General features: G+C 38.7%; 2 protein-coding genes across 4 annotated transcripts; both read left to right on the top strand.

Moving 5' to 3' along the window:
• Window positions 1-338: 338 nt before the first annotated feature.
• Window positions 339-26,023, top strand: LOC132794147 (sodium-dependent neutral amino acid transporter B(0)AT3). 3 transcript variants are annotated; one of them, XR_009633187.1, is made up of 11 exons: window positions 339-640; window positions 7,417-7,731; window positions 8,501-8,733; window positions 8,798-9,375; window positions 9,872-10,019; window positions 11,301-11,662; window positions 11,719-11,881; window positions 11,945-12,148; window positions 12,436-12,504; window positions 12,630-13,360; window positions 13,695-13,785. XR_009633187.1 is itself a non-coding variant. In XM_060804410.1 (10 exons), exons 2-9 carry the CDS (start codon window positions 7,464-7,466, stop codon window positions 13,959-13,961), a joined length of 2,223 nt encoding a protein of 740 aa, XP_060660393.1. In that variant the 5' UTR covers window positions 339-620; window positions 7,417-7,463; the 3' UTR covers window positions 13,962-13,996; window positions 25,934-26,023. The 3 variants fall into 3 exon arrangements, 2 of the variants coding, with proteins under 2 accessions (XP_060660393.1, XP_060660392.1); XM_060804410.1 differs by lacking the exons at window positions 12,436-12,504; window positions 12,630-13,360 and adding an exon at window positions 25,934-26,023 and having other exon boundaries at window positions 339-620; window positions 13,695-13,996; XM_060804409.1 differs by lacking the exons at window positions 12,436-12,504; window positions 12,630-13,360 and adding an exon at window positions 25,934-26,023 and having other exon boundaries at window positions 340-640; window positions 13,695-13,996.
• Window positions 18,381-27,892, top strand: LOC132794149 (phosphoenolpyruvate carboxykinase [GTP]). Its single transcript, XM_060804412.1, has 2 exons — window positions 18,381-18,820; window positions 25,934-27,892. The coding sequence occupies exons 1-2, from the start codon at window positions 18,786-18,788 to the stop codon at window positions 27,816-27,818; spliced, it is 1,920 nt and encodes a 639-aa protein (XP_060660395.1). The 5' UTR covers window positions 18,381-18,785; the 3' UTR covers window positions 27,819-27,892.
• The last annotated feature ends 53 nt before the right edge of the window (window positions 27,893-27,945 follow it).

The raw sequence follows: 27,945 nt of genomic DNA, 5'->3' as shown, positions 1-27,945 counted from the left end.
TATCTAATTTATAACTTGCATTGAGTTTCGGAAGCTTTAAAATCCCCCAAGTCCTGTTTTCTTTGTCATACTCATTCGGGGGTTGTGCTTTGTGATTTATTGGGTTGTATAATATATTTGAAAATAATTTTCCGCTTTGGAATATGAAAAATTTCCATACCATCCTGTTATATCCTTCAGCGTCACTGCTCAGAATGCCCAAAATTCTCAATTTGGTGGTGGTTTTACGAATGCTTTTCACCACAGCCAACTGCGAGCTTCTCGCGCTGCTATCGAGTGAAATCGAATGAATCTAATGCACCACAGAGCACTCGTGGGTTTTTAACGGCGCCAAGCAAATCAGTTTACAACGGAAAGCACAAAGCAACGGTCGTGAGAATTGAGCAAAGCTCCATAAATAAACAAATTAAAACAAATAAAATAAACGCAAATTTTCGTGACAGAATTTTTGGAATTTGTGAGTGTGGTGCAAAGTGCCTACAAGAAATTCCAACAAGTTTATCTTTCAAAGAGAATCTGGTATCTGTCAAAGCCAAAAGATAGAAAAAAGCAAAAAGCCGCGCGATTGTGTCCTTTGTGTCTGTGTGAAAAAAATTCCGCCCTTAAAGAGCCCTATTGAAGTAAGCGAACTGAAAGTTTGGTACGTTTCAACTTCGCATAGAACTGTCAGAATTTGTATCCTGACGTGTCCTGCGCACACAGCACATATACATGCGGTCATACACTCACCAATACCTAACGCACCCATACACATACATTAAGGATACACGTGCTTCCCTTTAAGAATCTTTCGGTTGCATTGCGATTTCAATTCAACATTTTTACACAGTCCACAATTGAATATAGATTGTGCCATAAGCAATTCCGAAATACGAAAATTTGTGAAATGTTTTTAAATGCATAATCTGCAATCAGCGAATATTGTCATGCAAAATTATTCGCTGAGAATGCACGTCGAACGATGCTTTATTCTGTCATTTTTACAGTGAAAAAAAGAGTATAAAAATGAAAGCATCCATGGGGCAGAAGCACGTGTGTTTTGAAAGCTCAACAAGAATGTGTGGCAACAATAATAACAGACTGTTATGAGTTTGCAAATTGAATCAGAAGTTAGTAATAATATCATATGATTGATTTTTGCATAACCCATAAACATAAACAGATTTCTTGCTGCGAAAAATACGTGGATTTCCGTACAAGCTTTTCACACTAGTTCTCCTTTGCTTGCCTTCCTCTCTCTCATCTCTCGACTCAGGCATTTTCTCGCTCTCTGTCTCTCTTTATTGCGTGCTCAATTGCTCTCATCTACCCAAATGTGGTGAAGGGAAATTGCATTGAGGCTGGCAATGGCATTGGCTGGGGGTTGCTCTGTCCAAAAGCTTAACCCATGTCCTATTCCTCCCCACATCCACATCCACATCCATATCTACATCCATGTCCGTGGCCATAGCCAAAGCAGCAGCATCCGCCCAACAGCCCAACAGTTGATGCTCTGCCAAAAAACAAGAAAGTGAACTTTGTGCTTGGCTGATTGTGTTTTGGCCCTGACAATTGCCAGTTTTCCGATTCCCTTCTTCTCATCCATGTCCACATCCACATCTACATCCACCCTCTCAGTATTTATCTCCCTCATTTTCTCTTCCTTCTTTCTCACATTGTGTTGAGAGAGCGAAAGTATATTATGTGTTGAAATTCCGCCATATAAGGCAGTAGTTTTTTGGGGTTTAAAAGTCGATACTATGTCCACCAAATGAATTGATGTTTACCTTCGATACATTGTGTTGCATTTGGCATTGAAATCTTTCTTATAGATAGTAAGTATTCTATTCTGCGTAGCTTGTAATTATAATAATAGCATAATAAACATTTCCGCATTGTAAAATATTGAATGTGTTTGAAATTCATTTAAATTTTTAAAAATTTAGCTGCCTTCAAAAAGTTGGATTAATTTGGTTTCTATGTGGCTAAAATCTTATCAATTTTGGGTAGCTGGTAAATTTTCCATTGTCTCATGATTTGAGATACAATTTCGCTGAAACTAAGTGCAAGTGTTTACATAAGCGTTGAGCTAGTTTTTGCAGACCAAGAATTGGGATGCGTAAACAAAGCGAATTGTAATACAAAACCACTAAATGGAACAGCTAAAGCAGATTAAAGTGGCTCCAACCAGTCCAGTCCAACTCAGCCATGGCTTCAGCTTCAAAGGCGACTAACTTGGAATTCTAGAAAACCGTCGAGGAGTGCAGGTGGCGACTCTTGAGCGTAATCATCAAGGTCAGGCCACTGACGCACCCCAAAAGCGGGAAGTGGGGTTTGTACTTGAATTTTTGTTCAGCTACGCTATCAAAGAGAATAGAATCGGCGCCACTTTAACCGAAGCGCACAAAGGCATGGCGTGGGAAGTCGAACAAGTTCAGAGGCCAACGCTTTATGGTATTGATTCCTAAACAACCAAAAATTGGACAAAAATATTGTAAACCAATTGAAGCATTGCAATTGCCAAAAATGCGCTTGTTCTTTGACTAAAAATAGATGGGAAAATTTTGAAAATTAAAATTCTCAATGTGTGTATTCATAAATACGAGCAACTTGAGTTTGCCGACAATGTTTACAAGTGTTCAAGTGTGCGGTGGCAAAAGCTGTAGCGGAACAGATAGAGAGAGAGATAGAGATAGGGAGAGGGAGAGAGAGAGAGGTGAAATAGCAAATAACAAATCCAAAAAGCCCCATAAAACGTGCAAATCGATGGCATGAATCGAATGCTTTTCATTGCTAATCAAACTGCATGATTTATGCAGAATGAAACCTGCCCCCGCCCTTCTTCTTTTTATAGTGTCTCTTCTATTTCGACTACCTCAATTCGCGTATCGATTGGATCGGGTAACACGCCATGTCACACACTACACACTAGATAATCCTTTACTCTGTTCTTTCCCTTGAGTTCTACACTATATTTGAGTGTGCTGGCTTTAAAGTGTCAGAGTTAGAGGAATCTGCCGCAAGGCAAATCCTTCTCTATCGCCTAGCGTTGCTGAAGGGTTGAACTTACAATACACAAATATACATATTCCATATCTACCCTATGCCAAAAGTTGTCAGAGCGAACCTCATATGTCAGACTATGAACGCATCAAACGCAGCGACTATAAAATATGAAGCTATTAAATTCAAAAAGGGCATATGAGTACAACTACCATATGGAATTGTATTTTATTTCCGCTTAATACTGCACTCAAGTGTGTCGTAAAAAGCCCAGCTCAGCTCGACATATACGATATGCGATAATAATATCTGTTATATATCAAAATTAGCGCTTTGCAACTCTCTTAATAATTATTAAATTGGTAGCTTTTGAGAATCTAGTATTAAGGAATAGTGCAGTATGTTATTACCAAACTATAAATCATAAATCTTTTTCCTAATATCAATCGTTTCTTTATATCATTTATTTATTTATTCATCATTTATTTTCTACATGTTTTCCTAATCATTTCAATCTTTATAGAACCTTTCTGTGAGAAAAAAATTATATACTCCCATACACTTTTATAGGGTATCTATGAGCAGTGCTTGCTCAATTTGCGCTTTTATAATACTTGTTTTGAATAACATTTTGGCACGACGCAATTCCCTTTTGTCCTTTATTCAAAGGTACAACTTAAAGCGCACCGAAAAAGACACCAACACAAGCCCACAAATGGCAAGCTTTTATGCCCAATGTGTGTGTTTGAGTGTGAGTGAGTGTCAATGTGTGTGTGAGTCTGTATATGATATTTTAGAGGTAGCTCCGTTTTGGGCGCACTTTCGGTAGATTTCCATTCATTTAAAATGTATTTTTGTCTGAGGTCGAAGCCAACGCGTTTGCCTTGCTCTTGTGAAATTATTTTGTGTGCATTACAATGCGGTTACATAAGAGTTGTGTGCGACTGTTCGTGGATTAGTGAAGGAATCGGGATAATATTTTGGTATACTACTGAAGCCCTAATTGAGTCCAATAAATAAATTTGTGGCCTTTGCTGGGGCTATTATTAAATAATATCCTACAAAAATTGCTTAAGTAATGTGCTGCAGACCACTTAACACTCATGCCAACGTTCCTCTGCACACCCCCGCGTCACTCGCGGAAAGGTTGCTGTTGACAGGGCCAGGGCCAGATGTGTCCTGCAAGAGCAAAAACAAAACAACAGCGGACAGCTTGAAATTTATATATAGAATCGCCGGTTGAAAAGAGAGAGAGAGAGAGAGAGAGAGAGAGAGAGAGAAGGGGGCACTAAGGCATGGGTCAAATGCCAGGTGCATGGAAAACAACAACAAGAATTGCGACGTAGAAATCAGTGTTAGGCCACAATAACAATAGCTCAGGACCTCACAGGACTGCTATTTTCACACACAACGTTTTACGTAACATAAATTGGATTGTGTAATCAACAGAGCGAGAAAGAAAGTTGGAGGATTGGACAGACGACAGACAGACAGACAGACAGACAGACAGACAGAGGCGATAGTGATAAACAAACCGGAATCAGCAACTAAGCGACTAGGTCAAGGGTGAGACATCATTTCAGGAGAGGGAGAATTTCTTTCGCACAATTGAATAATAATGCGCTTCGAGTGCTTTATTAGAGTGCAGGGATATAATTTGGGTGGGCAGCTTTAGAATTTTCACCAGTCAGTTGTCATTTGATTTGCCATCTAGAATAAATATTTACAATTGCATCCTCTAACCAGCGAGTGTTTGAGCTCTTGTACAAGATACGCAATTGCCGCTGGCCATTTGAAAAGCAGCCAAAGACGTCATAGCGCATTACGTATACGCCAAGTTGGGCGCACTCACAACCCACACACACACACACCCTTGCACCCACTTGCCTATGTAGTATGTATGTAAACGTTCAGTGCCATCAATGAAGCAGCAGGACGCCAAAAAGCTTTTTCAGACAGCTTTTTAGCCGCTTCTCTTTCACTCTTTTCCACTTTTCGCTCTGTCACTCTCTTGCCTCGTCGTTTTGTGGTGAGTTTCTCTTTCGTTAGTGCACCTAATGTTCCTTCTTCTTGCTGCACAGCTGCTTACTCATACATACATAAGTTTGTATGTATGTGCCAGTTTGCTCTTTCATTCTTCGTCGCTCTCTTTCACTCATCGCCCTTCCCTTTTATCCACATTGTAGTTTCCGTTTTACTGTGGACTTCTGTTGGCGACATTTTACTACGTCAGCAGGCGAGACGAGCCTCCAAGTAAATAGCACAACACACAAATACATAGCCATGGGCATGTGTTTGCTAATATGTATAAACGTGTGTGTGTGTGTGTGTGTGTGTGTGTGTGTGTGTGTGTGGGTTAGTGCGTACTTTTGCTTGCTTTGCTTTGTAACGACCTTCTGCAGCCCTTTTTGGGGGTCTTACACTGTGCAACACGTAAAACAATTAAAAGTAAAAGCAACTGCCATTTGTCAGTGAACGAATGAAAAGTTTCGATTGAGACGATGAAATACTCTGGAATCAAGTGGAATCAAATTGCATCGATTTTTATATGTACTATATTTATTATATTATTTAAATTTTCAGAATGGGATAATATTAACATTTAAAATAAGATTGTAAAGAAAGATCCATTGGATAATCAAAATAGCATTAAAGTTCTGAGAATTTATTTATATTTAATTTTGCTTCATATGTTTTATAACTATATCTAAAAGTTTCAAATCATATGAAACGGATATAATAAATATGCTATATTTCTTTAATTGTCTGGATTTGCTACAAAAGTAAAAATTCTATTGAAGTAAACTCTTCGTTTTTTGTATCATCACAATATAATATTCTAATAGAACTTATATTATAAATACTATTACCATTTCTAAATGTTTGCTCTAAATTTAAATACGAATATTGTTTCCAAGTTCCTATCTGTAGCTTTTATAGTTATTGCTATGCAAGTGTTCAAGGAATATATTAACAGACGTACGAATAGGTATGACCAAGAAGATATATAGTATTACTTAAGTGGGTTGAAAATATATTTAGAATAAATATTTTATATTAGGGACCATAACTGGTATTAATATTAAGTAGAAATTTTCTTTAATACCATTTAATAAATTCATATAATTATGCATAGGGATCTTGGATAATATGTTACTTAACTAATCCAGTTTAACGAATTATATATTCAATGTGCGTAGTCACATAAGTACATAAAATAAACGACTTACCACATTAATACTACATGTACATACTCTGGACTGCATTTTAATTAGTGGCAACCTTCTCTTTGGTTGCAATTGAAAGCTCTTGGTGTTTGGTAGATTAGTTGGTAACACAGAGGACATAGGGAAAAGAGAGCAAGAGACAAAATGGGAGTGAGAATGAGATGCACTGACATTGTTTGTGGCAGGAGCAAACTACACATACAAATATATGTCAGTTTGGCATCCACTTAAGCTTCATCACTGAACTTTATAAAATTACAAATAAAAAAAAAAAGAAAATGTTGGCAACTAGTGAATAAAGAAAGCAAATAAAATTCTATAATGGCCAAACAATTAGGGCACAAATTGAGTTACCTGGCATCACAATTCCGCCATATACAACGAACCACTCGAAAGCCAGCTCAAGGACGTGCCACAAAAAATGGTTAGCTTAAGCTTATTTGCATGTATACACAAGTCTGCAGAGACTCACTGTGAAACACACATGGTCTATAGCTACATTATTGATCAAACAAATGACAGGTTCATCAAAAAGTTGCAGACTGCATGAATACACAATTCAGATACTTGGCTACTTTATGAGTATAATAAAAACGTGTAAGCAGAATAGTTGATTAACTAAATAATAAGTTTTATAGTAGCATTTCATGGAACAAAATGAAATTCCAATAGCAGGAATATTATTTAGTATTTTAGCAATTTTGATAAAAAAAGAATAAAACTAGAAAAATAGCTGATCATAAAGAAATTTATTATATTATTTGAATTCACATTTATTAAGTCTCTAAATAGCAATACCAATTGCAGGACTTAAAAAAAATAATTTTTATTGGATCGTTGCTATGACAGCGGTAGATCCGAAATTCGAAAAAGGTTTCGATTCATAAAAAAAAAGAATGAATAGAAACTGATAAAAAGTTGTTTGGCTTGCTCATTTCAATTCGCATATTACGTAACTTACTTGGACAATGAATTTAACTGTAGTCACTTACTTTTGTACACTTAATAAAAATCGAATGTAGATAGAATATTAAAATTTTCCCTAAAAAAACCGTGGATTACAGTAGATTGAATTGTTATTACTACAAACTATCGCCAAAGGCCCCAATAAACACTATGTTATTATATTTTTGAAGCTACAATATCATCATTAAATAAGTAGATAATTATTCTGCATACTAATTCAGTTCTACATTATAATTCACAGAGAAAAAGTGACGTTGAAGTAAAAGGGGCAGTTAACTCCCAACGTTGATGGCTGCCACTAAAATAATTGATGCACCACGCAACGGCCACGAGATGGCGCCACTGAACACGAGAGCCAGGGGCGATGGCACCCATGGGGTGACCATTGTGTTAACCGCACCTCAACGTAACTCAGTGCAATCGGTGGACATCCCAGGCGAACCGGATCGTGCCGCCTGGAGTGGCAAGATGCAGTTCTTCCTCAGTATTATCGGCTATTCCGTGGGACTGGGCAACATCTGGCGCTTTCCCTACCTATGCCAACAGAATGGTGGCGGTAAGTAACATAATATAGTGAAATATCTCTCAACGAATTATACTGTATATATGAGATAAGAAATCGTTGCCCGATCAATGCACTGGGTCAACCCAAATCGAACTGAAGTTAATATGTCTGGATGATAACGTTAATTGCATTGACTTTAGTCAATACAGAAGCAGGCAGGAGCAGAGGCGGATTTGATTCAACGGGAGGTTGTAAATAAAAACAGCATATTGACAAAATGTCAAACAAGTCTGGATAAATAAAATTGATAGTTCAAATCCAACATTGTTAGCTCAATGGCCCTCTTTCCCCCGCAGTCCGCTCCTGTTGCATTCGTACATACAAATTCGATATCATGAGCGCATGAGGCTGAAGCTAATCAAATGCGCTGCTCTGACAATAACATTATGAGATTTAATGTACACTAATTGCAGAGCTTACGACTCGTGAATGGGCTGCACTTGTGTAAGGGCGGCGGTGGCGCTTGGCGGGTTTTATTGGGACTGCCGGAAGAGCTTAATTGTGGGCCTTGGCCCCGAGGCGAACTATGTACCGTATGTGTATAAACACACCTCTCTTGTGCCAAACAACAACGCACTTTTATTGAAGGAAACATTCCGAGCTTCAAGCTCTTTTGGTTTTAATTCAATTACGAATGTATCGACTAAAAATAGACCCATTGGGAATACTCTTAACTATGAATCAATGACCCACTAAAGTCAGTCGACCCGTTTAACGTGTCGTATAAGTAATGAGTTGACTTTGCTTTGCTCTTTTGCAGGTGCATTTCTGATACCCTTTATGATAATGTTGATACTGGAAGGCATACCGCTGTTCCTCATCGAGCTGGGCATGGGTCAGCGTATGCGCTTGGGTGCCTTGGGTGTGTGGAACACCATTCATCCGTGGTTGGGTGGCATCGGCATCTCCTCGTGCATTGTGACACTCTTTGTGGCGCTCTACTACAATGTGATCATCACGTGGGTCTTCTACTATCTGTTCAACAGTTTTCGAGTAAGTTATTACTACGAGTATATTCATAAAAGGGTAAATAATGAAATCTGTTTCTCTTTTGCAGTATCCGTTGCCGTGGTCAACTTGTCCGACAAACAGCAGTGGCTTTGAGCTAGAGGAATGCGCCAAGTCGTCGGAGACAACATATTTCTGGTATCGAACCACATTGGATGCGGCCCCATCGATGGATGAACCCGGCGGCCTTAAGTGGTGGATTGTCTTGTGCCTTCTGCTGTCCTGGACCATTGTCTTCTTCATTGTGATGAAGGGCATCCAGAGTTCCGGCAAGGTGGTCTACTTCACCTCCCTCTTCCCCTACATTGTGCTCACCATCTTCTTCATAAGAGGAATCACGCTGCGCGGCGCTGGCGACGGATTGATGCACATGTATACGCCCAAGCTGGGTAAGCTACTGGAGCCGACGGTCTGGCTGGATGCGGCCACACAGGTCTTCTATTCATTTGGCCTGGCCTTTGGGTCGCTGATTGCCTTCGGCAGCTACAATACGCCGAAAAACAATTGCGTCCGGGACGTGCTGCTGGTTTCCGTATGCAATGCGGTCACCGCCATCTATGCGAGTGTCGTCATCTTTGCTATACTCGGATTCAAGGCCACAGTCAACGTGGATCGCTGTAATGCCGGGTGAGTTGTGAGCACTGATTGTGACATGGCTTAGGGTTGGGTCTGGGGTCATTGCAAGTTCACCATCAGTACGCATCAGCGGGCATCAGCGCACTGGGCGGGGTCATTACTGACCATCGAATCCACTCATTCACCAGTTGTAACTGGCATGCGGCAGCTTGTGTACGACGACGAGCAGCTATCTTTAGCTCGTCGCTACATTTGCTGTTGTTTGCTTGCCCATTGATAGCCCAATCGATACGCGGTCAATTTGTTTCAATTAATGGGCGCTGCACAGGTTTCTGCAATGCCTTCCCTTCCCTTCCCTCCCCACTCCCTCTTGCCGTTCCACAGCATTCCCATCGCTCTCTTTGAGCTATTGACAATTGCTCTTCAACTTTTGTGTTGTGTTGACCCATTGAGCTTGCCCCAGGTATTGAGTTATTATTCTCTACTCTATTGCCTAACTGGTTCAATCCGACTACAACTGGTCTCTCTTGGCTCTGTTTTCTTTTAGAAATTCGGAAATGCTGGTAAAGTATGATATGCTGCCCTACACGAATGCCACAGTCGAGGAGTTCAATGTGGCTATGGCCAAGTACAATGCAACCGAGCCAAAACCATTTGTGCTCAGTGTATGCGACATTAAAAAGGAACTGGACAATGTAAGTGGTTAAAGCGGATAACTTATATAATCGAATATTAACATTATGTTATTATAAAGGTGTTAAAGAACGTTTAGATAGGAAAATAATTATTATAATTTTTTAATTGTTTGAATGAACTTATTATTGGGGATGTTTACAAGAAAGAAAAATGAGTACGATAACTACAGTCGATAGATTAGATAATCTAATATTAACATTATGTTATAAGGAAGGTGTAATAGAACGTATAGATAGGGATATCAAATGAATATTATAATAATTTTATAAGTGTGTGAACGAACATTTTATTAGAGACATTAAAAGTATGAGTATGAGAAGTACAGTCTGAGAATATACCAAATCAATATACCGAAAAAATACAATTGGTATATCGATATAGTACTGCATTGAAAATGTACCATTTTATTATTACATGCTGTAAAAAGTAATATTTTTATACCCGCTACTCATAAGGTAGAAGGGTATTATAACATTGTGCCGGCAGGAAAAGTATGTAACAGGTAGAAGGAGGCATCGCCGACCCTATAAAGTATATGTATATATTCTTAATCAGCATCAACAGCCGAGACGATATAGCCATGTCCGTCTGTCCGTCTGTGTGTCTGTCCGTCTGTCCGTCTGTCCGTATGAACACCTAGATCTCAGAGACTATAAGAGACAGAGCTATAATCTTTTTTCGACAGCATTTGTTATGTTTGCACGCAGATCAACTTTGTTTCAAATTTTTTGCCACGCCCACCTCCGCCCCCGCAAATCAATTAATTCGAATAACAAGCGAAATTTTCAAGCTTTAGCTGCGAATTTTTTTGTATACAATAATAAGTATAGTATTTATGATTTCTGATTGTGGAAGTTATTAAAGAAATACTTTTGTATAGGCAAAAACGCCTACTTACTAGGGGTCTTAGGTGCTTCGGCCGACAATCTAGTATATTGTGCCGTCTATGGTATATTTTGAATGTGGTACTATATCGATATAACAAATATACCGTTTGGTATATTTTGTAGTATAGTTGTATTATTGGTATATTTTTAAAAAATACCGCAATATTTTGCTTTTATTCAAAATGGGTAGCGGATATCTCACAGTCGAGCACACTCGACTGTAACTTTCTTACTTGTTAATTTACAATTTTGATTATTTTACTGTCAATTTCGATTGCCTGCAAGAAGCAAATTAGATGTTTTGGTTAGAATTTTATTATAAGTAGTTGATCACTTTAGATTCTAGTTAATATTATATAAACTCTGCTAAATTCTTCTTTACCATCTCCCTAGGCTGCTGAGGGCACAGGCTTGGCATTCATTGTCTTCACCCAGGCCATCGTCGAGCTGCCCGGTGCACCATTCTGGGCTGTGCTGTTCTTCACCATGTTGTTGTCGCTGGGATTGGGATCGCAGATCGGCATCCTTGAGGGCATGCTGTGCACGTTATTCGACATAGACATCATAAAGCGGGTTAAGAAACAACATGTCACTGGCGTGGTATGTCTATTCTGCTTTATTGTCGGTTTCATCTTCTGCACAGGTGCCGGCGAGTATTGGCTCAAGATGTTTGACTCTTTTGCCGGCACAATCGGTTTGGTTGTTGTCGCATTAATGGAAATGATAGCCGTCATCTTTATTTACGGACACGAGCGGTAATTATTGAGATTTGCATTTTGAATGTTGATTACAATTTGACTTTCATTCACAGCTTCACTGAGGATATCTATCAGATGACGGGCTATAGACCGGGTCTATACTGGCAGCTAACTTGGCGCTACATTGGCCCTGTTATCATGGTCTGCATATTGATCTCCTCTGTGGTCTTCATGGTCATTCGCAATCCCACATATGGAGCCTGGAATGCCGAACTGGTAGCTAATGAATACTTTTTAATTTTGTAGCAGTATTTTCACTAATCTCTCCTTATTATTCAGGGTGCTATTGAGCAAAAGAATTACCCCAATTGGGTGATGGGCATTGCCTTGGCCATGATAATGGCGGGAGTGCTGCCCATGCCCATTGTGTTCCTCATGCGCAGCTTCCAGTGCCTGAAAGTGGATCTGGATATTCACCAGGGTTCGATACGTCGCAATGAGACAACCGCCTCTACCAAGGAAATGATTGACAACGATGATGATGTGAGTGTAAATCTGGGTTTCGGGGCGGGTTTTATCCCATTTTGGATATTCTGTATAGTAAAGTACTTAGTTGTGTTGTTGTCTTGAAGTTAAGCTAAGATTCTCTTTTCAACTACTACTATAAATGTAACTAATTGTGTCTTCTCTCTCACTTAACGATTCACTCACACATTTGCGCTTGTTTCTCTATCTACCAAAAAAACAAAAACAAAACAAAAATGCTTCAAATTTGTAACATCAACATTCGCGACATTCAAAACCATTCCATCTCGCTCAATGTCTATCAGAATTTGAGTCCGGATATGCCACCGCAAGATTCATTAGCGGCGACACGCTTCACAATTGGAGACTTTGAAGTAAGTTCTATGTTGTCCTATCATCGCCACCTAACAACCGCCACGTTCATAAGACAGCTGCTAATATCACAATTCTCGATTTTCTTCTTTCCCTTCTATTTTATGTGTCACACTCATGCAAACAGAACTAGAACTTCTAAAATGAAAACCAAAAACCAAAACTTACAAATAATCGAATAACAACACATTTTAAGTATCCAACTCAAGTAAATACCCAAAATCCTTACTCAACTCAACTCAACTCAATTCTCAAAGTAGACCCGTTGCATCGCCTGACTCCACGCATTTCGAGGACAATGAGAAATTAAACACGCGCCGTCTGCCTGACTATACAAAAGTCTCATACAGCAAACTTGCTCACTTATTGTTGAACCGATTTGAAATAAGTAAAGCAACAAGCAAATATTTTTAAACAACAACGCACAGCATATTAACTAGCAACAAACAATTGCAATGCCATTTAAATATACTTTGAAATACATACATAAGCAAAATGTTATGTATTCTATCGTATCTATCGAACAACTGCAATTTGTACTCTTCAGCGCCTTCTTTACAAGAACAAAGAGAACGAAAATATGAAGAAGAAGAAGAAGAAGAACAATGATAACAATTATTTACCACAAATTAGTTTAGTGCAAATGTTACTCGTACTCGTACTCGTACTATATGATAAAAAGTTAACTTCAAGTTTAGACAAGGCTCAATGATTAGGCTTAGGCTGCAGACTGACCGAAGAAGTGACTAACTGACTAACAGAAAGAATGGACAGACAGTCAGACGGATGGGCTATTCGCAGTCAGATTACGAGTAGCAACTCTGGCCTAAAGATGGTTCAGTAATGCAAACACAAGAGGTAAAGTAACGTATTGTAAATTGATCAAAAACTAATTTCAAACTAAAATGTATAATTTTGTTAATATCTTACATTGTTTTGTTTGTTGTTCCCTTTGATTTCGTTTGTCTTTTGGTACTTGTATTGTCATGAACTCTTACTGAAGTTCATAAACTGTAGCTGTCGATGGGCTTTAATCCAGTTCTAAGTGCGCTTAATATCAGCTATGCCATTAGTTAACTATCTTTCTTTTTTTTAAGTATCAAATATATACATATTTTGTATATCCTTAAAGTTAATTAACAACGTCTCTAGTAGTGTTAATAATTAATCAACAAACTGTTTGCCTTCTTAGGACGATGAGGAGGACGATGAGAATGATTTCAGTGGGCCAGCGTTGGGTGGTCATGTGAAGACCCAGAGCGACTTTTCCGAGGACGATGAGGAGGATAAGCCTATGACCATGCGCTTAATGATGATGCGTCCAACAACAGCAGCAACAACAACAACAACAAACAACAAAACAAACCCAACCACGCCCCTCAACAAAACGGGCAGCAATCATCTAAATGTGCCAACAAGCAGAAAGCAGAACTTTAAAAAGGACGCATACGATGTGTAGATAGTGTGTTGCAAGAAGATTGCGAGGTGGCAAGGGTGAGTAATATACCATAAATATATACAAATATACTATATATTTGGTATATATGCATATACTTAATGTACTATGTAAATCAGATGCTTATGAAAGCGCTAAACCATTTATATGAGAGTATTTTAAGTATTTTAATGTAATCTATAATTAAAATAATACAACTTAAAGTTAAGTAAAACGTTTTCAAATGAATAGAACAAAAAATCAAATATAAAAATTGTTAAATAAACATTTCACAAACTAACACTCCCACACACACATACACACACTAACACATACACAATCACAAAGATACACTATGTACAATGAGCTACAATTGAACTACAAAACGGGTTTGAACAAAGTTGGAGATCTTGAGAAAGGGATTACATACATTTATTTATGTTGCCGTAGTATTTAGTTGGAAAAAGTTAAATGCTTTAACTGTTAATCACAGCCGTATTTTCGTATGTTTTAAGTCCAATCGACATATATATCTATATGTACATATATATACTATATTTATCTAACCCTGCCTAGCCGAGAGAATTTTAATTGCAAGATGCTTTGTAGAAATCCAAAGAAACACTTTTAACGAATGCATTTCCACGAGTTTAACTCATTATTAGTCTCATTTCTTCAAGTTGAACTTACATACTCAAACACCCAAATATATTCAGTTTAGCTCTACATAAAGTATGATATAAATATTTATATATACATATATATTAACTATTGTAATAATAATAAGAATGGCAAACAAGTTGATATATTAACAAGATAACTTCTAGTTCAGTTGTTAAATGCAAACGATAACCAAAAATATACCAAATAAATTTACAAAAATACAAACAACAAAAATCTGGAAAAATACACATACACACATAAACACACACAAAAGAAAGATGATAAACCGAAGAGTAGAAAAAACCAAATGGAATATGTGATATTCTAAATGATATCCTCAAAGTGTAGTCTAAGAAATGTATCATCAAGAAATTATGTTTTCAAACACTGTTCTTTCTCATACAGCCACTTGCTTCATAATCCTTAATCTGTCCATATTTCCATATTTCAGTTAAGTTTTATTTTCACACACCCAACACTAATAGTGTTCTCCTAAACGAGTATTCAAAACAAATGGAAAAATAAAATAAAAATCTGCTGTGAATAGTTTTAGTGGTTGTAAAGTTCTATTACAAGTCGAAACAAAAAATCGAGAAGCGTTATAAATAAATGAATTAGCTATTAAGCAGCATTAATCTCTGACTAAACTCCAGATTCATCTTTCACCTCTGTTCTAAAATCATACTATATATGTATTTAACATTCGGTTTCCGTAACAGGTTTAAAAGCAACTCACATACATTTATAATTCACATACAAGATAAACACTCTATTGAATTTCCTATAATCAAAAGAAATGGAATTTTTTAATAACGGCAACCGTTGAAGACAATAAGACATAAAAAGTACTAAAAATACAATGAAAAATTAAATGAAATGAAATGAAATGAACAAAATAGAAATACTTATGAAATTGAATTGTGAACGCTCCGATAGGCACAAGTTTATACATACAGAGAATTTTGAATTTTGATTTCCATTTTGAAGAGATTTTCAAATCAGTATTTTCCTTTCAGTCAGTAGATTGCTATAGTTGTAAAATGCTGGCGGCACTGTACAGTTTAGTACAGTACAGTGCCTGCCACATGTTCTATTTATGTACCTTGCGAAGACACTGGTCGAGAGCGCGAGTGGTAGATAAGAAGCGTTAGTTACGATAGTTATAGCTAAGTATATAAAATCTGTTGACAGTAACTGGAATGAATGAAGGATCTACGCAGTTAATCCTCCTCCTTCGAATATTATTTGTCCTTTACACCAATTGATGATCAAATTGTACAATTTATTTCGCATGTTTAAAATTCAACATTCAAACATAAAATAAAACTATAAATATTGTATATCAATTATTGTCGTAGTGTTTAAGAAATAAGCGAACGATGCGAATAAATGGACTCATGTAAATTTCGATTGTATTTAACGTATCGAGAAATTACTTATGTGAAATATTACTATGATATACATATGTACGCAGGTAATTATTATTAATAAACATATTTCAAGAATAGTGGGTTAAGTTGAAGAAGAGCAAAACAATTGTAATGTTGTGTTTTCATTAAATTCAAATCCTTTCATTCTGAGCCAGAAATTGTTTTCGGTCTTTATAAACTGTTCTGCTACCGTAATTCACAATAAACTGGAATAGATGGATTACAAAAATGAAGTATTGACTAAATTGAATGTTATTAACACAAAACATCTTTACGTCCACACATCGCTATCTTTGTTACATAGCGTTCACCACAATCGAATACGCTAGTCTCCTAGTCTCGAGCGTAACTGATTACATTTAAATGATGACAGTTAGGCATCACTATAAAATTGCAAAGCGCCCTCTTTTGTGACCGTTAAGAACTTGAAACCTAAAATGAGCTTTTGCTTAGCTTTGAGCACTAACTAGACTATGCGCCTATCAGCAAACCGAAGAATACTCAGATGTGTCAAACAGCGAAATAATTGGTCATTGTAAACCTCATTATTGGCGCCTCATAGCTGCGATTAGAACCCCAGAACGTTCGGTCGATTTCGAATTTCGAGCACCGTTAAGCGAACGACGTCGAATTCAGTTCAATTGCACAATATGGTGAATTCTATTTAGATGATCACAATTTGGAGTATTTCTAGTTACTCTATTAACATTTCAGCTTTTTCACGTGGAATCTTATTAAGCTGTTGAAGTTATTGTTTCAATAATAGATGTAGCATAGATCAGTACCTTCGTTTGGATACACAAGGAGTGAAAATCTTTTCTCAATATTATTAGCTGTCAGAGAGTTCTGCACATAGCATAGGAGAACATTCCATATCCACACTTTCTTTTCAGTAGATCTCAATCGTCTTGTCGACAATTATAATGCATTACTTCAGTCAATAACCCAATCGCATAAACACACTATTTTAATTTAACTACCCATGATTGATAAGGTGAATTTTCATGTTATCCTATGGTCGATACTAGTTTCCTATTAAAGATTTGTAACACGGTTCTCAATCTATGTGATATATTAATAACCAATACCTGCAACCTATAACACATCATTATAACAGAAAATATATAAAAAAAGGCATATCTTAAACATAACATCACAATTAACCCAATGAAAGTGAAAACAGTTTTTACTTTTTTTTTAACATTTTCGTTGTCTAATTAAAATTGTTATTTCATATTAGCAAGCGAATATACACTTTATAAATTATATTCAGCTTAATTGCCACTTGCACCCATTGTACATCTTTGGCAATCATTAATTGCGTGTTCAATGCAGTCTGTTTATTTTGCTTTCTTAATAATTTCTTTTGGCGTTCAGGCGAGAGGAAGGAACTTTGCACTGAGAATAACGTTTAGTAAACGCTAAAAACATTTCCAACAGATTATACTTATCGCTTCTGGGTTCAAGTTTCGTTCGGCCAAATAGCTTCGCAAGTAGCTATTGATAAAGATCCAAATGGTTTTTTCTCCCTCATTCATAGCTTATTTATCCTATTGTAATATTATTGTTAATTATTGCAAGTGCTGCATTGCTGCTTCAATTGGTTTCAGTACAGGTAATTACAGTCATTCCTGAAGTGGCAAAAATAACCATCATAAACAATACGGAGCTATTAAATAATGCCGCAAACGAAAAGAACAATAATAAATGTGTTTACTATTGAGTGATTGATATGAACTGAGTAAAAAAGAGTTGCACGACTAGAAGATTCTCTGTATCAAGCTATCCAAAACTGTTTTGGCTATAGCCCAGATGGGGTATAGAAATCTGTGGAACGCGCAACGCAACGATAAGCGACTGTTGCTATTGTTGTAGCATAATTCGGGGCACAGGTCAGAGCGATAAGGCATCCAGACAACAGCTGAGATCGGCTGATGGAACTCTCGCCTGCCGGAGCAGACATTGAGTAACTGCAGCGACTGCCAAGTTGGCGGCAGGAGGCGCGTCTCGTCTGGCGAGTGAGGTGCATGCGGAGAGCGGCACGTAGCATGCGGCAGGCGGTGGACGGCAGACGGCAAGCCGGCAACGTGGGCAGGTCTCTTATCTTATCAGCAGCACATATGTTGATGACACTGAGTGTGAGTGTGGGTGTGAGCGTAAGTGGCTGTGCATAAAACAGAAGTGGAGAGAGCGAAATAAAGACAAACACAACAGAAATCGAAACGAATCGAAAAATGTATAGCAAAGCGTATGTTATGTGTCGTATGGTATGCGATACATCTGTTACTTAAGCCCAACCAACGCCAGCCATAGAGTTTCAGTTTGGTTTGTTGTGTGGACGCAGCAACAAGTGCCAGCAGCAGCAGCAGCAGCAGCAACAGTAGGAGCAGCAACAGTAGCAGTCGTAGGAGCAACAGTTGCAGCAGCTGTGCGATTATTGTTGAAGCACAACAAGTGCCAAGAGCAAGAGAGATTAAAACAGAGAGTGAGAGAACTCTCTGGATTCGCGCCACGTTTCTTCAATTAGTTTGTGCAGAGTGCAAGACATTTAAATTTAAATTCGCATTACGACTACAATTTCATCAAATTAAGCGAAACGAAATAAATTCATTAAACGAACTCAACTCAATTGGCAACCGCATCTACAACTACAACTACAACTGCATCTGCAACTACAACTGCAACGGACGCAGCTGAAAGTGAAAGGAAACAGAAAAAAGGGAAGCGATAAAGCGATAAAACGAGAAAACACAAAATGCTACTCAAAGGCATCCACTTATTGCGAAGCGGGTAAGTTTTAATCGGATTTAAATGTCGCCCCATAAGCAGGTCATTGTCAGCCCGTGGTTAGCCATTTAAAGCGCACAGCACAGTATTGCTCGAGTTAAGCAGGGACTTCTATTGAGTTATGCTTTGGCATTGCACTACTACTTGTCTTACCAGCTATGTAGTTTACTACTATTTTCAACAATATGCTTCAAATAGTTTTCATTGACAATAACCTACCTCAATCGAAGGGCTCTTATCGCTTTCGGCTCATGTAAAACTAGTCTCACTTACAGAAAAATTCCACACTGAACTTTTCGCAGCATCCGCAGCAATTCTTATCAATGTTAATGCCATAGACTTCTCTCAAGATCAATGCACTCGTATGAACAACAAATAAAATAATCAACATCCACATCAACATCAACGTAAAATGTTCTTAAGTTTGGCCGCTCTCATGTTGTTTACAATCGCGCTCTCGCATGCTTAAGTTTACACGCTCGCTAGTTTGTTTATAAACAATTTTCACGCACGCTATCAACTCTCTCAGTTGTTACCCCCCATGTTTAAACAGTTTTATCAATGAATTGGAAGCTTACTTGACTCGTCATACGACTTTTTGCATGCGCTTAAAATTATGCAACATTTTTGTTAGTTGCAGGGTCTCAATTGAATTAATTCTAATCTCCCTGTTGTTCAAGACTCTGCTTTTAGTTAAGCCAATCAAAATGCTGATAATTCATAAATATTATTTGGCTGGCGATTACGCGCATATTGCGATTAGAAGAACCCCAAAGCCCGTATTTTCTCTTTGCACAGCTGTGCGCAATAAAAAAAGTGTAGCATACTTCGGGGCTGACAACTAAATAACTCAATTGCAAGCAATTATTGCATACATTTGTGGGCAAAAGCTCGCTCTGTAAGCATTTGCTTTGTCCGCTTTGTGTTTCGCATTCTTTATTCAACAATTTCCGCTCCCCTCACCGTACCGCCCACGCTTCGTCTATTATTTTTGTATTTTTGTTTTGGCTCCGGTTTTTTCCTTCTCTTTCTGTATAAATGTGTGAACGTGTGTATGTGTGTGTGTAGAGAGCGATCTCGGGGAGCGACGCTTTGCCTGCAGTTAACCAACTGGTTCTGCCGCCTCTCTTTGTCCAAGTGTGTATCTGTGTGTCTGACGTTGCTGGCGTATAAGCAATCAAAACAAAAACAAATCGATGATTGTGTTGGTGGCTGCCTTTGTTTTTGAGGCTGCATAGCAACAGGAACAGCACCGCGCCGGTTACTGAAAATAAAAACAAAATAACCGAAAAACAGACAAAATCGAAATCTCTTTTAACGTTTAGTTACTTGTTTTTCCTGTTGTTTTGCTTGCTTTTGTTTTGATAGCAGCGTTGGAGTGGCGTGGTTTTTTGGTTTGTTTTTTTTTTGGACCTCTTGGCCAATTGTTTTTGTGAGTTGAGGCCTGACAACATCGCTGGAGGTTTCCTTTTCATATTTCATGCGCTTTATCAAAGTGCAGGCAACGTACATATGTTATGTACGTGTATCTGACACTGTTTTTGTTATTATTATTACTTGTGCAATCCATTGACAGTTTGCTAGCAACGACGTTCTTCTGACACGCTGATGATAACCTTAGACAACCCGACGACAACGACAACGGCAACGACAACAAGAGACCGAGACAACGACAGCAGCAACAGCAACAGCAACGGCAAAACAGCAAAGACAACCACAACAATATTTTCGCTTTTGTTGTTGTTGACGCTATTTTGTTAGCCGAGCCCCCCCAAGTGAGCAGCAACAGAGACACAAATACAAATAGAACTTGACAAGAGAAATAATATTATTCAAACAATGAAGAAAGACAATAATATTTGCACATATTTTCGCATTCGATGAATGAATAATCAAAATAAATGTGGGCAATCTTATATATAGTACGTAATTGTAATTACTTTATGACAATGTTTATCAAATTGGCCACGCGACTCATCTAATGGGTTTCTCAGAAGTCTTTGTTCCACATCGATCAATAGAAGTCTAGAAGAATTGGAACTCGCTAATTGTATCGAATACTTCAGTTGTTATCAGTTAATTGTTTGTTTACTTGTAGAACACTTTCATATTTCGGTTCATGTCGGTTTCAGTTGGGTTTTTTATAAAATATTTCAATGCAAGATAAGATAAGATATCCGAAGGGAAGTGTCGTTGGTTTAACAAGAATTGTTTATGAAAATGTGAAAATTTCATGACGTGTATTGCATTCTATTACCAACTAAATAAGGTGATCTACTGCGCCACTGTATGCCGTAGAAATGCCTAGAGCACCCGCACAGACCACGACGATTTACGACATTACAAACGAACATACACTTATTATAGGAAGACTTTACTCTATAATCTACACGCCACCTACTACGTTTTACACTGAAAGAGAGAGAGAGAGAGATACGATCGTTCTCTTATCAATTGGTAAACACAGGGACAGACACACGTTGATACTGGACTTTGATATGTCATAGAGCTCATTAGTATAATCAAACTGAAATTCAACAATTATTCTCAGTTCCTGCAAAGACCAGTTCTCGCCGGTAATTGATATTAGTTCTTATATTTATTGTGGGGGCAACTTTCAACACAACTAATTGGCCTTGGCCTTCAATTGGTTTCAGACAATGGATGCGAGTAGTATAGTATGTTATTATTTCTCGATGACTAGGACAACATTCCCAAAACTGATTCGTTGCAATCCATCCTGAGTTGGCATTTAACTGGTTAAGTGGGGCAACATTCCGGACGGTCCGATGACCTTAGTCATGAATTATATTTAAGACATGTTGTCAAGGATAAATGCCAGTTACTTTTTACATATATATATGAACAATACTTAATACATTTATTTAGGTAATGTAAGGGTGTGGAATTCGAAAGAAGTCAAGAATCGAAGAGAATAAATAAATATATAGAAAGTTTATTTAGATTGCATATTGTTTTTGATTGTAGAGATTATAGAAAGTATGTTTGTGACGTAGGGAAAATTTTCCATCAACTTTATTGCTGTCAGAGAGACAGGTTGCAGGTTAACATGACTAAGTCGAAATAGTCGCGAAATTCCCTTTTCGGCAGACGTCATAAAATAAATCGGTCTGTAAACAATTTAGCTGAGAACTAAATAAAATGTATTGCTGCTTAAGTGGAGCCACGCGTCGACAACAAAGACATTTGTCTGGCCAGCTCGATCGGTTGGTCGGTCGGTCAGTGATAACTGGTTCAAACTGGACACCCTCGAAACTGGTTTTGCTTGCGATACGCGTTTAGTATTACGTGTTTAGTGCCTTGGCGTTCGCTGTTCGATGGCCAGCTGATAAGGTCTCCAGCGATACGCACATCTAATTTGGGGGCTCTGCCCTTAGTCTACTCGATTTTGCCGAAAACTAAGACAGACGGCCAAGGCGAGTTAACGAATTTATCCCCCAGAACAAACGCCCTTAGAATACGATTTATTTGGAACTTTTCGCTTATGACTTAAATACAAAATAGTGGCGTTACTCTGTTGCCACGTCTAAACCCCAAATAAATATTATATACAGCACCTATTCATATCTCTGCACACACATATATAGTATTTCAATAAATTTTCCACGTATATACTGCATACGTATTCAGTTGTGAAAGTATATGAGAATAAAAAACACGCGCCTGTTAATTTTCTGCGTATTTCGCATGAAAATCTCAATAAAAATAAATATACGTAGTACAAAAATAAATGTGCCGCAGCAATGGCAACAAAGCATCAGCCAGCAGCCAGATACCCAGTACATTCAGCATCCAGTAGGGTATGCAATGCGTGAGAGACATGCTAATCGAATGCACATTTTTTCGTACAAGTTATTCGATTAGCATTTCTATTATTATATATTAGAGTGTCTAAAATATAATGCGTTTCTTTTGGTATTTATAGAGAGCGAATCAACCAAAAAAGAAATTTTATAAATTTCAACAAAATTCATTTGTTTTCATTACTTGTTGAACCTTTAGATTAGAAAATATTTATATTACACAAGTGTATTTAGAATACACAATAAAGACAATATGAATAATAATAAAACTATAGATAAACAATGTAAACAAAATATGTTATATTAAAATGATTTTTAGGGAAGTAAACTATTTGCAATGACTGCATATCTTCTCTATTTTCTTTAGAGTATCTCAAACTGTAGGTATCTACATCTATATCTTTTATTGTATAAAAAATATTTCATAAATATTTACATTTTAGAGTAGTGTTAAAAATAGAATTAGTGATTAAGATAAACCCTTATCTTCATATTCTAGGCAGGGTATCTTACAGTATGAAATGCAACTGTGTTGGTCCTATATTGAATTAAAAGAGCACACAATGCATCTCTGTGACTGAGATAAAAATGTACTTGCCATTTGTAAATGCCAAACAAAAAAAAAAAGATGAAGAAATTCCCTCTTTGAAATCCCAAATCCACTCATTCCAATTCTCATTCCCATAGCCTTAGTCAAAGATTGTTTACACAGACAGACCCTGGGTTTGTTATCATCACAAATAGATTTCTAGTTCGCATTGGCGCGTGACAGTCATCAAACATTGTATAGTATTTAGGGAGATGTGTGCCGAGTAATTAGTTGCAAGTGTCGAGATACTGATAGCCAAAATTTGGAATGGACAACACGAGCTCTACCCATTAAAATTGCAGCTGTGGTCAGTTCTTATCATTAGCATTAGCAAACATAATGCTACATGAATATTTAGCAAGTATTAAGAGTTCTGTGTTTCGTTTTAATCCATTTAAAAGCCCCATAAACCCAACAAAAAACTCCACCAGACGGCCACAAATCTTTGCGCTTTATCAAATTAAGTTTCGCCAAAACAAAGCGAAAACAAAACAAATGCAAATAAGTCAAAAGAAGTCGAGCAAAACAGCAAACGGAAAAATCATAGTACATGAGATGATCGACTGACGATAAAATCTGTCAATTGGATTAAAGCGAAAAAACGAACAAAACAAACAGAAATTATTAAAAATGCATACACATTAAATTAGCAGACTAATTCATTAGCACTTTTGCTATATACGCAAATTCAAGAAGGTTAATTCAGTGGCAAATCAACCAAATTGTTTATTTAGGAAAATGATTTATATAACTGAATTTGAAGACAATATTAGACATTATTGAAGGGGAAATCAGTTGAATGCTCGAAAAGCATTTGTTATAATTAGACATTTTATTTATGCATACTTTCTATTAGTTATTGTTGTTAATTTAATTTAAAAGTCTATATAACAATTCTTAATTCTATAGAACATTTTGTAGAATTCCTAACTTTGTTATTGTTTTTATTCTACTATCAATATTGAATTTATGCATCTGTACTGCAAGTTTTTTACTTCTTAAATATATTTCAATGATTGAATCAGAATTTATTTGCGATCAGCTGTTGCTTTTCAACTCTATTTATTTTGAATAGTTGTTGACACAGCTCTAAAAAGAGCTCTTCTATCTCTTTGTTTAGTGGACTCCACGCGAGACTAGATATCGAGTATACTTATTATCATGCCATAGTCATGCACATAATGTGTGTTAATGACGCTATCCAGGGCAGACATCAGACATCACACACGCCACGCACACTCACACACACTATTGACATACGCACAACAAATACACACACACATTTACATAGTTACTATCGAGAAGACAAATGCGCAGTTCCGAAACTACGAATATATTGGTCTGCTCAGCCAAATTAGATTACATAAAACGCTGCGTCGTGACGTCACCAAATGGAACAGAGCTCGAATGATTGGACTTTGCACCCCATCAGCATTGTCCATGTAACCGAGTATAGAGTATAGCATTTGTATGTGAAGCATGTCTGAGTGGCCCAGATATTATGATATGAGCTGATTAACCTCAACAGCAGACACGATAAACGACAGCAGAGTGAGGAAGGGGTCATAGATGGGGGATTAGAAGTTCAATTGCCTCATTTAAGGGCAACTAATTGCAGGACTTGTGCAGAGATTCATCCTAAGTGCCATGATAAGCATTCAGTGTCAGTTGGTGCCATGACAAACGATCAGTCGAAGCAAAAGAGAGGCGATAAAAGAGACAACACCAAAACAGAGAGCCAGACAGCCAGAATGGCTGATGAAACATTGCATCACTTCGTTCAGACGATCAACACACAAGCCAAATGAAAGTGACGCAGTCATGACGACGCCTTCTCTCTATCTCTCTCTCTCTCCGTCTTTCTCTCTACGATACAAACAGAGACAATTGAAGGTTGTCTCCACTTGGCTGCTGCTCTTGGAATCCCCAAAACCGAACGCCGTCTGTTGTGTTGTGCAAAAGTCTGAGCAAGTTTTTCATGATATTTAACACAAAAATAAATACAAAATGTTGGGTTTAAAAGATATCGACTTTGCGATACGCTTTAAGCTATTTCAAGAATACACTATGGTAGAAAGATTGAAGTAAATTGACAAGTTTGGCAGATAAACTTATTTTATTGTATTCTTTAAATCTTTATCTGTTGGGAAAATTCATTGAATGTAAATCTACTATTGCTTAAACTAGATTTCGAAGCTCTTAAAAGATATAATATTATCGTAGAAAGATGTAAAGAGAGAGAGCAATTTTTAGTAATAATTATTACAATAATTTAAAAATAATTTCTTTGACTGCTGCTTGTTATCAACTACAATGTTCTGAGCTAAACTTCAAGCTGGAATTAAAAAAAATTAAAATTTCTTTGCCTTCCTAATAAGCACATAAAACCCAACTGATGTTTTATTTGCACAGGGTATACGCAGAAACCTGCCTGAAACAAGCAGCCAACAGCTGATTAGCCAGTTTGGTTTTTTTTTTTTTTCTTCTTTTTTTACAATTGTGTTGGGGTAAATACAGCGTCGCGTCGACTCTTTTCCAGCAGCTGTGCGAGCATACTTAGAATACTAATTGAGGTACAGTTGTGCCCAAGCGTTGTTAGTCGCATAACATTTGTATTTGAGGACTGAACTCAGTTCTGCTTCACTGAAATCTTTCCACAATTTGATCCTCATCGTATCCTCTATCTTTCTTCTATTTCCTTAGACTTATTGCGCCGCCCAAGAGCTACAACTTTCGCCTGGTCTGTCGTGCTCTCTCCGTGCAATACGGCGATGCAAAAACCTTGACGCCAGCAGTCAGGGATTATGTGGACAAGTGTGTCAACCTCTGCCAACCGGAGCGCGTCCACATCTGTGATGGCAGCGAGGCTGAGAGCAAACTGCTGCAGAGCCTTATGCTCAAACAAGGCACCATTGTTCCCCTGCCTAAGTATGAGAACTGTTGGCTGGCTCGCACCAATCCCGCTGATGTGGCACGCGTCGAGTCGAAGACCTTCATTTGTACGGACCGCAAGGAGCAGACTGTGCCGGTGACACCCAAGGCGACGCCTGGCACTCTGGGCAACTGGATATCTGAGGCTGACTTGAAGGCGGCGATCGCAGAGCGTTTCCCCGGCAGCATGAAGGGACGCACCATGTATGTAATTCCCTTCAGCATGGGTCCAGTGGGCTCACCACTCTCAAAGATCGGTATCGAAATCACCGACTCGCCATACGTTGTCGAGTCAATGAAGATAATGACGCGAGCCGGGTCCCCAGTGCTCCAAGTGCTGCAACAAGGCGACGGTCAGTTCGTCAAGTGTCTCCACTCGGTGGGTACGCCAGCCAGTGGGGTGCAGGCTCAGGCCTCCTGGCCCTGCGATCCCGAGCGCACCATCATCCTGCACAAGCCTGCCGACAACGAGATCGTTTCCTATGGCTCTGGCTATGGCGGCAACTCTTTGCTGGGCAAGAAGTGCTTCGCTCTGCGCATTGGCAGCACAATTGCCAAGCGGGAGGGTTGGCTGGCTGAGCACATGCTCATTCTGGGCATCACCAATCCGCAGGGAAAGAAGATCTACGTGGCTGCCGCCTTCCCCTCGGCTTGCGGCAAGACCAACTTGGCCATGATGACACCGACGCTGCCTGGCTATAAGGTGGAGTGTGTGGGCGATGACATCGCATGGATGAAGTTCGATTCGCAAGGAGTTCTGCGTGCCATTAATCCAGAGAATGGCTTCTTTGGCGTTGCCCCTGGCACATCACGAGCCACGAATCCCATTGCCATGGACACCGTGTTCCGCAACACGGTCTTCACCAATGTGGCCTCCACCTCCGATGGCGGCGTCTACTGGGAGGGCATGGAGACATCGCAGCTGGCGAATGTTACCGTTACCGATTGGCTGGGAAAACTCTGGTCCAAGGAGTCAGGCAAACCTGCCGCTCATCCCAACTCCCGCTTCTGCACGCCCGCTTCCCAATGTCCCATCATCGATCCCGCCTGGGAGGATAGCGCTGGCGTGCCCATCTCTGCGATACTCTTCGGCGGTCGTCGTCCAGCTGGTGTGCCGCTCGTCTATGAGGCTCGCGACTGGTCACATGGTGTCTTCATTGGAGCTGCCATGCGCAGCGAGGCAACCGCAGCAGCTGAGCACAAGGCCAAGGTAATCATGCACGATCCCTTCGCGATGCGTCCCTTCTTCGGCTACAACTTTGGCGATTACCTCGCCCACTGGCTGAGCATGGAGAAGAGCGGTCAGGTGCCCAAGATCTTCCATGTCAACTGGTTCCGCAAGAGTAGTGAAGGCAAGTTCCTCTGGCCTGGATTTGGGGACAACTCGAGGGTGTTGGACTGGATCTTCCGACGTGTGGAGGGCGAGAAGTGCTACGAGGAGTCACCCATTGGTCGTTTGCCCAGCAAGGATGCACTCAATGTGAGTGGACTGGAGGACAGTGTGGATCTGAAGCAGTTGTTTGATCTGCCTAAGGAGTTCTGGCAACAGGAGGTCGCCGAGATTGAGCAGTACTTTGAGGCGCAGGTGGGTGGCCATCTGCCCAAGGAGGTGTCCACTCAGCTGGTCGAGTTGAAGGCGCGTGTGGCAGCCATGTGATGTGGGTTCCATAGGTTATTGCTAATCATAGTTTATTAAGAGTCTACTAATAAAAAGCGAGCATGAGATTTTGATGTAGTTCCGAGTTGAGTATTTTTAAATGGGTCTCGACGGGGCGTGGCCAGAG

The sequence above is a fragment of the Drosophila nasuta genome, chromosome 3 (assembly GCF_023558535.2).
Source record: "Drosophila nasuta strain 15112-1781.00 chromosome 3, ASM2355853v1, whole genome shotgun sequence".
NCBI lineage: Eukaryota > Metazoa > Arthropoda > Insecta > Diptera > Drosophilidae > Drosophila > Drosophila nasuta.
Note: the sequence above shows the minus strand (reverse complement) of the source record. Positions and strands in the feature narration are given on the sequence as shown.